Source organism: Mobula hypostoma, chromosome 12 (genome assembly GCF_963921235.1).
Source record: "Mobula hypostoma chromosome 12, sMobHyp1.1, whole genome shotgun sequence".
Classification (NCBI taxonomy): Eukaryota; Metazoa; Chordata; class Chondrichthyes; order Myliobatiformes; family Myliobatidae; genus Mobula; species Mobula hypostoma.
Genome location: NC_086108.1, coordinates 81775016 through 81787648, shown reverse-complemented (window position 1 = coordinate 81787648; position 12633 = coordinate 81775016). Strand labels below are relative to the sequence as shown.

Below are 12633 nucleotides of genomic sequence, written 5' to 3'. Positions count from 1 at the left end.
ATCACTGCCGTTTCAAGCATTCAGGTTTGAAGATGCCAGGAATGGCCAGGTGTTAAAATGGAACAACTTCACTACTTCAACAGGTTAGGAATTATGAAGAATTTGGAAAATATTGACAATCATCTCGAACGTTACAATGAAAATGAATGCAATCATTGAATACATTGTATGAATGTATCTGCACTAGGTGTCTGCACTGATTTTGTCTGTTTACAGTTCATTACAGTCTTACTTAGAGATACAGCACTGAACAGGCCCTTCCAGCCCAAAGAGCTCAGCACCTCCCGCTGCCCAGCAACCTACCTATTTAACAGTAGTCTAATCACAGGACAGTCTACAATCATCAATTAACCACTACTTCTTTGGACTGTGGGAGGAAACCAACGTGGTCACGGGGAAAATATACAAACTTCTTACAGATGGCACCAGAATTGAACTTCGAACTCGAACTCCCTGAGCTGCATTGGCATCACACTAACCACTACGCTACTGTTGCAGCCCTAAAACAGCAAATTATAGCAATATTTGTTCTGATGAGTGATACGTCTGTATATACAGGTACAGGAATTTATAATGATAAATACATACACACACGACACAATGATTCTTCATCCGTAGTAACATGCTGGTGAAACTACACTAATTTTTGCAGTAACTTACATCCTTTCTAAACAGGGTGTTCAAAATTTAACACCACATTGTTCTTGGATGGCAGCCTCAGTTCTTACAGGAAGCCAATTTGCCTCTAGGTATAAAAACAAGGGATTGGTTTTCCTTCTGTTATTTTACCTATTTACTTCTTACACAATATTACTCTCTTTCTTCAGTTTAAATAAAAGTACACCTGTCCTCACTAACTATGATAACATCAAAGACAAAATACTTCAGATTTTTCTGTTAAGAATTCCAGTTATTAACTACCTGCCCTTCTGCCAACATGACCAGCATGTTTGCATATTTCTCAATACAATTCCTCATTGTAATTTGCTGTTAATAAATTTTTAACATCTTCAATCCTAATATACTCATTTTAACTAATCATTATGTCTAATGCTAATAGTGAATCAGAACAGATGATCTTACTGTTTGGGGGTGCAGGAAATATGAGAATCAGGTGTGGAGGGAACATCATAGCCATTAAGGTAATTCAAAGTTTAGAATTTTACAAGATAGACAGAGAGCAGCTCAGTAGTCACACTAGGATAGAGTGTAGGTTTTCACAAATAAGATGACGTGAGACATTTTGTTTTTAAGAAAAACCAAAACAACTCATGTATTGTACTTTAAAACGTGAACACAAAGCGTGGTAAAAACATCACATAATTACATCGTCATGTCAGACTTGCCTCTTAAAGTGAACCCCAACTCAGTGTTGGTGGTTCTGAATTATGCACATTTCCACCAATTAGATTATACCACAGAGGCACCCCATCCAAAAAATTCACTGAAACTGGCACTGGGAACCTGCCCAGAGCTCGCTGTTCCATGGGTGGAGCAACAGAGACGTGTTGACACGCACGTGGTTCATGTCGTGACAGTAGGAGCATGACAGTGGAGTCCTCCAACTCTTGGTGGGCCGGTTTAAGGCAGTCTACCAAAACACATTCAGGCTTACCCCTCTTATTTATGATAAAATTCTTCCCTCCATTCCAAATGCGGAATGGGCCGGCATAAGGGGGCCTTAGGGGATGATGGTGTGCATCATGGCGAACAAAAATGAATGAGACAGAATATAGTCAACAGGAAGCAAGAATGATGAAGGCCATGAAGGGAGGTAAGGATAGGTGAAAAGGAATTGAATTTACTGAAGAGGGTGGAATGTTGTTCAGAAGCCGACTGGGCAGTCATGGTGTCAGAAATAAAACCACCAGGCACTTGTAATAGCTGCCCGTATACCAACTCAGCCATGAACGACTGCAAGTCCTCTTTTGGAGCTGTTCTAAGCCCCAGCAGGACCCACGGGAGTCGATCATGCCAGTATTCATCAGTCAGGGAAGCCCTCAGAACCCCCTTTGAGCAGCTGTAAACCATCTATGTAGGCCATTGGACTGTGTGTGATAGGCAGTGGTGTGATGTAGCATATCACCAAGCTTCTGGGCTATCACAGCCCAGAGGTCTCCTATGAATTGGGGACCGTGGTGAGAGGAAATATCAGATGCTTTGCTAAACTGAACAACCCTGATGCTGGTGTACACCCCAGCCACATCTACAGTTGCCATCAATGCTAGAGGGACAATCTATGCCACCTGATGGTATAGTCCACCCTGGTGAGGAGGTGCACAAGACTGCAGGAGGGGTAAAAGAGAACCAACAAGGTCCACATTGACAAGGTCAAACCATTGCTCAGGGACCTCAAAAGGTGCCAATGGTGCCTGAACATGATGGTTAATTTTTGCCGCTGGAATTCCACAAAGGCTGCACTCCAATTATGCACATCCTTTTTGAGACTGTGCCACACAACCTTTAGTGCAACCAGTTCCAGTGGGGTCTTCATGCCCGTATGTGAGAGGTCATGTATGGAGCCGAAAAGTCTGCCTCCGATTTGCGAGCACTAGGGGGCAAGGGCAACTGGTTGAGACATCGCAAAGGTGAGAAACCCCAGCTTCGCCAAACTTAACATAAGCCAACCCCAGGCCTGTGACTCTTATTCAGTAAGCCTGAACCTCTGGGTCAGTAGCTTAATCTGCTGCCATGCCAGCATAGTCAACCCCTATACATATGGCCTCAATGGTGGGCTGTGAGAGGCAATTAGCCTTGGCATTAATTTTCTCCTTAATAAGTTGTACACCAGTTGAGAACTCTGAAACGTAGGCTAAGTGGTGTTGCTGCTGTGCAAACCAAGGGTCTGATATTTTGGCTATCACTTGCGTGAGGGAGCAGTGGTCAATGAACGCTGTGAAATGGGGATTGTCTGGAAGAAAATGAAAATGACGGGCAGCCAGATAGAGACCAAGCTCATGGTCAAATGTGTTGTACTTCCTTTCAGGGGGACAGAGCTGCTGGCTGAATGTGAGGGGCTGCCACACACCTCTAACTAATTGTTTGTGCACAGCAGCCACAGTAGCCTGAAGCATCTGTAGTAATAGCTATAGGTGCATTGGGGAGTGGGTGCGCCAGTAGGGTAACATTAGAAAGAGCGTGTTTGGTGTCATCAAATGCACACATCGCTGACCAGTCAAGCATGTGATTGGGGTGTTGCCTTTAAGCTCACTAAACAGCAGAGCATAAGTACAGCAGCTTGCGGAATGAAGCAGTGACAGAAATTCACCATATGTAAAAACTCGCATAGTTTTTTTAGTAGTGTGAGGCAGTGGGGAATTCATAATAGCAACTGCTTTTGATGGGAGGGGTTTCACACCTTCTGCAGAGATGCAATGAACAAGAAAATCAATAGTTGAGAACCCAAAAGGCATTTAGCAGGGTTAATAATCAACTCATTTTGGCTTAAGTGCTCGAAAAGTGTACGATGAGATACACATTTGGATTTGGATGCGCTGGTAACAAGAATGTCATCCAGGCAAACAAAAAGAATGGCAAAGTATTTTAATGCAGAGTCCTTCAGCTGCTGGAAAGTCTGTGTTGCATTTTTCAACACAAACTGGATGTGTAGAAACTCAAAAAGGCCAAATGGGATTAACAGAGCTGTTTTGGGAATGTCCTTTGAGCACACAGGCACCTGATGGTTACCCCCAACTAGATGGACTTTAGAAAAATTAACTTTCCGGCTAAACATGCTGAAAAGTCTTAGATGTATAAAACTGGGTAACAATTGGGTGTGGTGACCTCATTAAGGAGTCAGTAAATACCACACGGGTGGCAACGACCATCAGACTTGGGGACCATATGGAGAGCAAAGCCCAGTGGCTATTTGACTGGCATATAATGCCAAGTCTTTCCATATTGGCAAACTCACCCTTTGTGGTTGCCAGTGTTTCCAGGTCCAGTCTATACACACAGACATGGACTGGTGGGCCAGCTGTGGAAATATGGTGCTCAAGCCCATGTTTTGTGACTGTAGTGGAGAATGTGGGGCTTGGTGATGCTTGGGAATTCGCTGAGCAGTGTAGTAAACTCACATGCACTGGTGCATGAGCATCACAGAATCATTGTGGGGAACTTACAAGGGGAGCAGGGCAACGACCCGAAGTCCACAAGTCAGCGGTTCTTAAGATCGACTAACGGGCACACAGGAAATCTGCATTGAGTAGAGGTCTAGCCATTTTAGTCAGGACGAAGTCAACGTGTAACGTTGTCTACTGAAGCTCAGAATGTGACAGTCCAAAAATCTGCAAAAGGTGAGTTTTCAACGATTGGTATTCACTGTGTTCAGGTGGGTGCTCAAGTAGACTCACCACACTTGTACCCATGGAGTTGCTGAGCAATGTTACCACATAGAAATACTTGGTGTCGTCAGTGGAGATTTCTCACAGCATGAATTGGGCCTCAGAGTTTACAAATCAAGCAAGAGCATTTTGCTCCTGAAACTCTGGCAGATTCAAAGTGAATGTATTGGCCGACATTTTCAATAACTCTGAAATAGTCCTAGAGCATCGGGGTTACCAAAGTAGGTTTTTGCAAGTAAGATGGTGTAAGGGATTTTATGTTTAAGCAAAACGGTTACAACTCATTTATTGTACTCTAAAACCTGAACACAAAGCGTGATTAAAAAAAAACTTCACGTAATTAGGTCATCACATCAGACATTTTTCTTAAAGTGAACTCCAACTCCATGTCCACCAATTACATTACCCTACAACAGCACTTGAGAAGGCCTGCAACCATTAGAATGTTAACTGGTGTTAGTTCAATACATTTATTTGATTAAACGACTGGCAAAATTGAGCAACAAAACATCTGCTGGTCACGTATCTGATTATTATACATTTATAGGTATGACAAGACATTTCAGTAACCCGACAATGCTTTCCCTCTTCAAGGATCACAAAGGATCAATGCACAATTAAAGTCTATACTTTTGATAGGTCAAAACTACTTATATTGCTGTAACAAATTTGTGCGTACAGTAACATACTAAAAACATCTCATTCAGTTGAGCAAAAAAACTGAAGGGGAATTGGGCTCAAGTAGTATAGAGATGCTCAGAGTTTAGAAACTTGCTCCCAAGGGATTTAAGTACTGGATGCGGCTGATTACATCACAGAAAGTGGCTGTTTGGCTCAACTTCCACTTGTGACAATAGTAAAACAATAACAGCTTCAAAGACATAAAGGAATGAAGGAACAGAACAACACAGGGGTTTAGGGTTAATATGTGTGAAGCCTGGACCAGTTGAACCAAGCAATCAATTTCTTTGATATAATTTTCATTTACCATTACATAACATTTCCTCTTTAAAATGTTATTTAAACAAAATATTACTTTCTCAAAATTAACCTACCTTTTTAATGTCTTCTATACATTTAATAATGTAACTCCGCTTGATTTGCTCCTTTACTGCATAAGCTTCGCTGAGTATAGTCAGGTGCTCCTCCAGTGCCTGCTGGACTAGGTTAGTTGGAAGCGCTGGTAAATGAGCAAGGTCCCACAGTACTTCCAGCACCTTGGGAAAGGTGGTGAAGAGGGTGTTGAATCACAGAAATAAGAAAGGATGAGAAAATAAAAAGTTGTTTTTTTTACAGATTCAAAACCAATTATAAATATAACCTCAAGTAGCAACAAAATGACGCAGCAAACATGTTCTTCAACACAAATTCCTACCTTTCCTGTGGTACTCTCAGAACGTGCTTCACGGCCAATTTTTCCAATAAGGCTGAGAAGTTTTTGTCTAATACGGTCACTCTCTATTTCCCAACTCTAAAGAAACAGTAAGGAACGCTTACAAAGGGATCTAAAATAGTTCTCAATCAACAGCAAACAATGGCAAATATCAGAAAGTGCAGTCGATTAGTCCTTACTCACTAAATAAAACTCACTGACAAGCAGTTATGATTTTCTCAGTTCAAAAATGCTTTTCAAAACTTTCTAGCAAACGGTTCAAACATGGACAAAATATCTCCCTCCACCGCAGATGCAAATGTGCTCTTCAACAATACCATGAGATAAGACCATAGGGCATAGGAGCATAAACAGGTCATTCAGCCCATCGAGTCTGCTCTGCCATTCACCATGGCTGATATATTATTCCTTTCAATACTATTCTCCCGTCTTCTCTCCGTAACATTTGACAACCTGACTAAATCAAGAACCTATCAACCTCCACTTTAAATGTACTCAAATATTCGGACTCTACAGCCATCTGTGGCAATGAATTCCAGAGAATTATTACCCTCAAGCAGAAGAAATTCCTCCTCAGCTCTTTTCTTAATGGATATCCCTCTATTCTGAGGCTGTGCCCTCTGGTCCTAGGCACATCTACTATAGGTAACATCCTCCCAACATCCACTCTATCTAGGTCTTTCATTATTCAATACGTTTCAATGAGAACACCCCACCTCCCCTTATATTTCTAAACTCCAGTGAGTACAGGGCCAGGGCCATCATATGCTACTAATAGAGTACGTTTACACTTTAATTCCTGGAATCAATCTTGTGAACCTCCTCTGGACCCTTTGCAATGCGAGCACATCTTTTCTTATATAACGGGCCCAAAACTGCACTGCTCACAATACTATATTGCACTTGCCTTCCTTACTACCAACTCAACCTGCAAGTTAACCATTAGCAAATCCTGTACAAGGACTCCCAAGTCCCTTTGCACCTCTGATTTTTGAATTTTCTCCCCGTTTAGAAAATAGTCTATGCCTCTATTCGTTTTACCAAAGTGCATGACCATACACTTCCTGACATTGTATTCCATCTGCCACTTGTTTGCCCATTCTCACAATCTAGTCCTTCAGCAGAATCCACTTATCTTTGTGTCGTCTGCAATCTTGACCACAAAGCCATCAAATTTCATCATCCAAATCCCGACATACGTGAAAAGAAGTGATCCAAACACTGACCCCTGTGGAACACCATTTGTCACTTGCAGCCAACCAGAAAATGCTCCCTTTATTCCCACTCTTTGCCTACTGTCAGTCAGTCAATCTTCTTTCCTGTAATACCATGGGTTCATAACTTGTTAAGCAGCCTCATGTGTAGCACCTTGTCAAAGGCTTTCTTAAAATCCAACATCAACCGATTCTCCTTTGTCTATCCTGCTCGTTATTTCTTCAAATAATTCCAACAGATTTGTTATGGTTTCCCTTGAGGAAACCATGCTGACTTTGGCCTATATTATCATGTGCCTCCAAGTACCCTAAAACATCATCCCTAATAATGGACTCCAACATTTTCACAATCACTGAAGCCAGGCTAACTGGCCTATAATCTCTTTTCTTCTACCTCCCTCCCTTGTTAAAGAGTGGAGTGATATTTTCAATTTTCCAGTCCTCTAGAACTATTCCAAAATCTAGTGATTCTTGAAAGATCATTACTAATGCCTCCACAATCACTTCAGCTACCTCTTTCAGAATCCTGGAGTGTAATCCATCTGATCCAGGTGACTTACCTACCTTCAGGCCTTTTAGCTTCCAAAGCACCTTCTCTGCTTAGTAATAGCAACTACACTCACTTCTGCCCCTGACACTCTCCAATTTCTGGCATACCACTAGTCTTCCATAGTGAAGACTAAATCAAAATACTTAAGTTCATCTTCCATTTCTTTGTTCTTCCCACCACCCCCCCCCCACTCCACCACCACCCTTACTACCTCTCCCGCATAATTTTCCAGTGGTCCGATATCTATTCTCACCTCATTTACTCTTTATATACAGTATTTGAGAAGACTTTTGGTGTCTTCTTTTCCATAACTGGGTAGCCTATCTTCATATTTCATCTTTTCTTTCCTTATGGTATTTTTAGTTGCCTACTATTGTTTTTAAAAGCTTCACAATCCTTTAGCTTCCCACTAATTTTAGCTATTTGCCCTCTCTTTTGCTTTTATGCTGTTTTTGACTTCCCTTATCAGCCACAGTTGCATCATATTCCCTTTAGAATACTTTGTCATCTTTGGGATGTATCTATCCTATGCCTTCCAAATTGCTCCCAGATACTTTTGCCATTGCTGTCCTTTCATCATCCCTGCTAGTGTCCCCTTCCAATCAACTTTGGCCAGCTCCTCTCTCATACCTCCGTAATTTCCTTTACTCCACTATAATACTGCAACCTCTGACATTATCTTGTACCCCTCAAACTGAGGAGTGAATTCTATTGTATTATGATCACTGCCTCCTTTGGGTTCCTTTCCCTCAGGTTCCCTCATCAAATCTGGTTCATTACACAACACTCAATTGAGAATTGCCTTTCCCCTAGTATTCTCAATCATAAGCTGCTCAAAAAAGCCATCTCGTAGGCATTCTACAAATTTCCTCTCCTGGATCCGATACCAACTTGATTTTCCCAATACTGAATATTGCATATTGAAATCCCCCATAACTATCATAAAATTGTACTTTTTACATGCCTTTTCTATCTTCCATTGTAATTTCTATCCCACATCCTGGTTAGTGTTCAGAGACCTGGTTACAGCTCTCATCAGGGTCTTTTTACCTTGCAGTTTCTTAACTCTACTCACAAAGAATCTGCAACTTCTTATCCTATGTCACGTCTTTCTAAGGATATGATTTAATTTTTTTAAAACTAGAGCCACTTCACTCCCCCTGCCTATCTATCTGTCCTTTCGATACAATGTGTATCCTCAGATGTTAAGCTCCCAACCACAATCTTCTTTCAGCCACGACTCAGTGATGCCCACCATGTTGTACCTGCCAATCTCTAATTGTGCTACAATATCACCTACCTTATTCAGTATACTCTAAGAATTCAAATATAACACAGTCAGTCCTGTATTCATCAGCCTTTTTAATTTTTCCCCATGTTACACTTCAACTGATCCCACTAACCTCAATTTTGCCCCATTATTTATCTGTCCTTCCTCACGGTCTCTCAACACACTGCATCTACTTGTATACCAACTGGCCCATCCTTAGCCCTATCATTCCGGTTCCTTATTATAGGCATCCGTTAGTCTCGTAAGACCATGGATTTGCGCCTTGGAAGATTTCCAGGGCGCAGGCCTAGGCAAGGTTGTATGGAAGACCAGCAGTTGCCCATGCTGCAAGTCTCTTCTCTCCACGCCACCGATGTTGTCCAAGGGAAGGGCATTAGGACCCATACAGCTTGGCACCACTGTCGTCGCAGAGCAATGTGTGGTTAAGTACCTTGCTCAAGGACACAACACGTTGCCTCAGCCAAGGCTCAAAATAGCGACCTTCAGATCACTAGGCGAATGCCTTAACCACTTGGCCACACAGCAGCACGCCAGTTCCTTACCTCTGCCAAATTAGTTTAAATCCTCCCCAACAGCTCTAGTAAACCTGAGCGCAAGGATATCAGACCCCTCAGGTTCAGGTATAACCTGTCCTTTTTGTACAAATACCTTTCCCAGAAGAGATCCCAATGATCCAGAAATCTGAAACACTGCTCCCTGCATCAGTTACTCAGCCACGCATTCACCTGCCAAATCATACTGTTCTTGCCCTCACTGGCACATGGCACAGGCAGCAATCCAGAGATTACTACCCTGAAGGTCCTGTTTTTCAGTTTTCTACCTGACTTGCTATATTTTCTCTTGAAAAGGACGACAAAAAGCCATAAAGATGATAGTACAATTAGTAACCAAGAAAGTATCATACACAGTTTCCAAATAATGCTATACAAAATACTATAAAATTTATTTTCTGAATTTATTTAGTTATAGTACAACTCAAATGATGCCAAAAGAGAACGAAAATAGGGGCTGTAACCTAGTGCAATGAACACTAATAGCATGAAAGATGACAAGGATCATAACATCTCAGTAAGGTAAATTGTTTTGTATTTGATTTGCTGGGATGTGAAATAGCAATGGTCACTTACCTTCTGTATTAAGATAAAGAGATGGTTCAGTTGATCATAGCTGAACTTGGCGGCAGCAGCAGCAATAATGGTGTGGATATTTTCAATGACAGTTGAAGATTGTCCTGACTTGATATAAACCACAGAAAACTGTAAATATCCTAGTGTTCAAGTAACATTGCATCTTACTTGAATGCATTAACTGCCCTTTACATATATTGCTCTGCTCATGTTGCCCTCAAAGATATATAGTACCAGTAGTGTGCATAAAAAGGACCATACGTACCATTTTAAGCATTTTCATACTAATTCCTTTTCGATTTAACTCACCATGCAAACTCCCACAATACCAATGTATTCAGCCACTTTCAATAACACTTCATAAAAACATATAGTATGTTGCATTTTCATCATTTAAATCTTTTCTACATAGCAAGTTCAGTAATAAAATATGACTTGTGTACAATGATTTCAAAATGTTTAAATTGTTAGATTTTTAACATTTTTAACCAAAATAAAACTCTCCCTCACTTAAAAGCAATAATAAGTAACCTTTACTACTCAGTATTTTTTAAGCGTATTCAAGAGATCTGGGCAATGCAACAAAGACAGTAAAACCCTAAGGCTACTTATAGTGATTTGGGGCTATTGTGAAAATTAAATCAATCTTCTCATTTTACAGCAATCCAAAATGTCATGGTCACAATTAACAATATGAACCATTTTTGAGCTACTTCATAAATAAGAAACTCCATAGCTGCCACAGTGTGACAAACTCACTTCTTCAAACTATAAACTCATATTGTCAAGAATCCTAGTCCAGTAATTTACCACTGTGTTGCAGTAATCCCATACCATACCTGAATGCGCCAGATCTTGGTAAGTTCATCAAGAGAGAGTTTACTGCCCAGCAGTTCAATTATTCCCTTTATTCTATCACAGTATTGTGCTTGATCAATATTTCCTGCAGAAATTGAATAAAAGTATGGTTTGCTGAAAATGGCACAAAAAGAACATTCAAATGGATCAAATCCAAAAAATGCTTCAACACCTAACCAAGCACATTTATCCTCCAATCACTGAAAGGCACACATCAGTTCAATCACCAAATAGCCTTCAGAATATTGCTAAGTAAAAAGAACTCAATTATTAAAGGTGACTTGTAATTCTGGCAACAGTACTATGGGACCTCCTTTCACCAGAATGCACTTCAACCCTTGCTCTCCAGCCATAAACGAAACAGGTAAAGCATGTCTTTTTCTAACATCTGCGGCGACAACATGTGTCACAAAGATGCACAATTTTGTGGAATTTGGCTGCCACTATAGTGTCCCTCATATAGAGAGGAAGGAGCTACAAGACATCATCTAACGTCCTTTTTTTTCTTCCAAGGGGCAATGAAAAAAGTACAATAATAAGACATAGGATCAGAATTAGGCCATTTGGTCCATCGAGTCTGCTCCATCATTTCATCATGGCAGACCCATTTTTTCCTCACAGCCTCAATCTTCTGCCTTCTCCCCATTTCCCTTTGTGCCCTGACCAATCAGGAATCTATCAATAATAAGTGCCTTTTACCTTCCCATTAAGAAGGGAAATCCTAATAGCAATTTTTTTTCAACAGTTATTGTGTGAAAACAATCAGTATTCAATAGCTTTGTACATAGCAATGGATACTAACTGAAATTTTTCGCAAATGCATCATTTGATGTAAAAATCACAAATCTGTCAATGTTTGCATCCTCCTCTTCTTATTAAATCATGACTCTAAATTTATTTGGGTGTTTATAAAATTATTTATAAAACAACTAACTGAAATATTGTATGTATGCCAAGTGCTAAGATTTTTACTAAACTAAACTAAATCCTTATCATTTGCAAGGATAAGGCATGGACTCCCTGTGGAGAAAAATCCTGATAACACCAAGGCCCTCTCCTTTGAAATCAAAACACTTTGCACCCAAAATAAATAACATTCTAACATCATTAACACACATTAATAACCATATTAAAATGCTTAAGTACCTAAAGAAAATCATATTAACTAATACATTATTACTGAACATACTGAAAATTTGCAAGCAACAATAAGATCAGTAAGTGTAGCTACGTAAACAGGGACCGCTCTCTATTGAACAGTACACAGTAGGGAGCCATTTAACATAATTGATCTGGAAACTAATTATCCTATTCTTACAGGCAATGATTTGTTCCTCAGTGATAGATATATTTGGAAAAGTATGAGCTGGGGTTGGGGGTTGACCACACAAGTTTGTATGGGTTAAAAAAAAACTAATTTTGTACTTCTGCAGCATTATCTAACACTTGTGTCCTCGTGGTGTCAGGTTTGCTCTCTGTGATGATTCTTCAATGACATTTCTGATTATGGCTTTGGATGCCAAGGATCTCTTTGAAATGAGACAAGACAGCAACTTGACACTTGAACTGGGCAAGTCTGCCAAAGAATTGTTACATTTTTGTGGGCAGCTTTCTTTAAGATCATGACTTGCATTGTAAGATCACCAGTGAGTGCAAAATCCAGGCCAATATATCAATCCTTGTATACACCATCTTACTGAATTAGGAGAAGTCCATACATCAACATCGTACAATTCTTACTGCAGAAGGTAGGCCACTCTAACTTTCTATTTTTGATTGAGAATACAAACTGTAATTAATGGTCATTATCTTGGGAATCAGTATTTTCCAAACCACTTACTGTTAATGCATGCAGAT

General features: G+C 40.3%; 1 protein-coding gene across 5 annotated transcripts in view; it reads right to left on the bottom strand.

Moving 5' to 3' along the window:
• usp24 (ubiquitin specific peptidase 24) overlaps positions 1-12633 on the bottom strand; it is a 262902-nt gene that overhangs the window by 177734 nt on the left and 72535 nt on the right. For all 5 annotated transcript variants that reach the window (XM_063064478.1, XM_063064479.1, XM_063064481.1 and 2 more), the window contains 4 exons: positions 10758-10861; positions 9919-10026; positions 5719-5814; positions 5399-5560 (listed from right to left, as the gene is read on the bottom strand). In XM_063064478.1, the coding sequence (XP_062920548.1) occupies positions 5399-5560; positions 5719-5814; positions 9919-10026; positions 10758-10861 (470 nt within the window). The remainder of the gene's footprint in view (positions 1-5398; positions 5561-5718; positions 5815-9918; positions 10027-10757; positions 10862-12633) is intronic.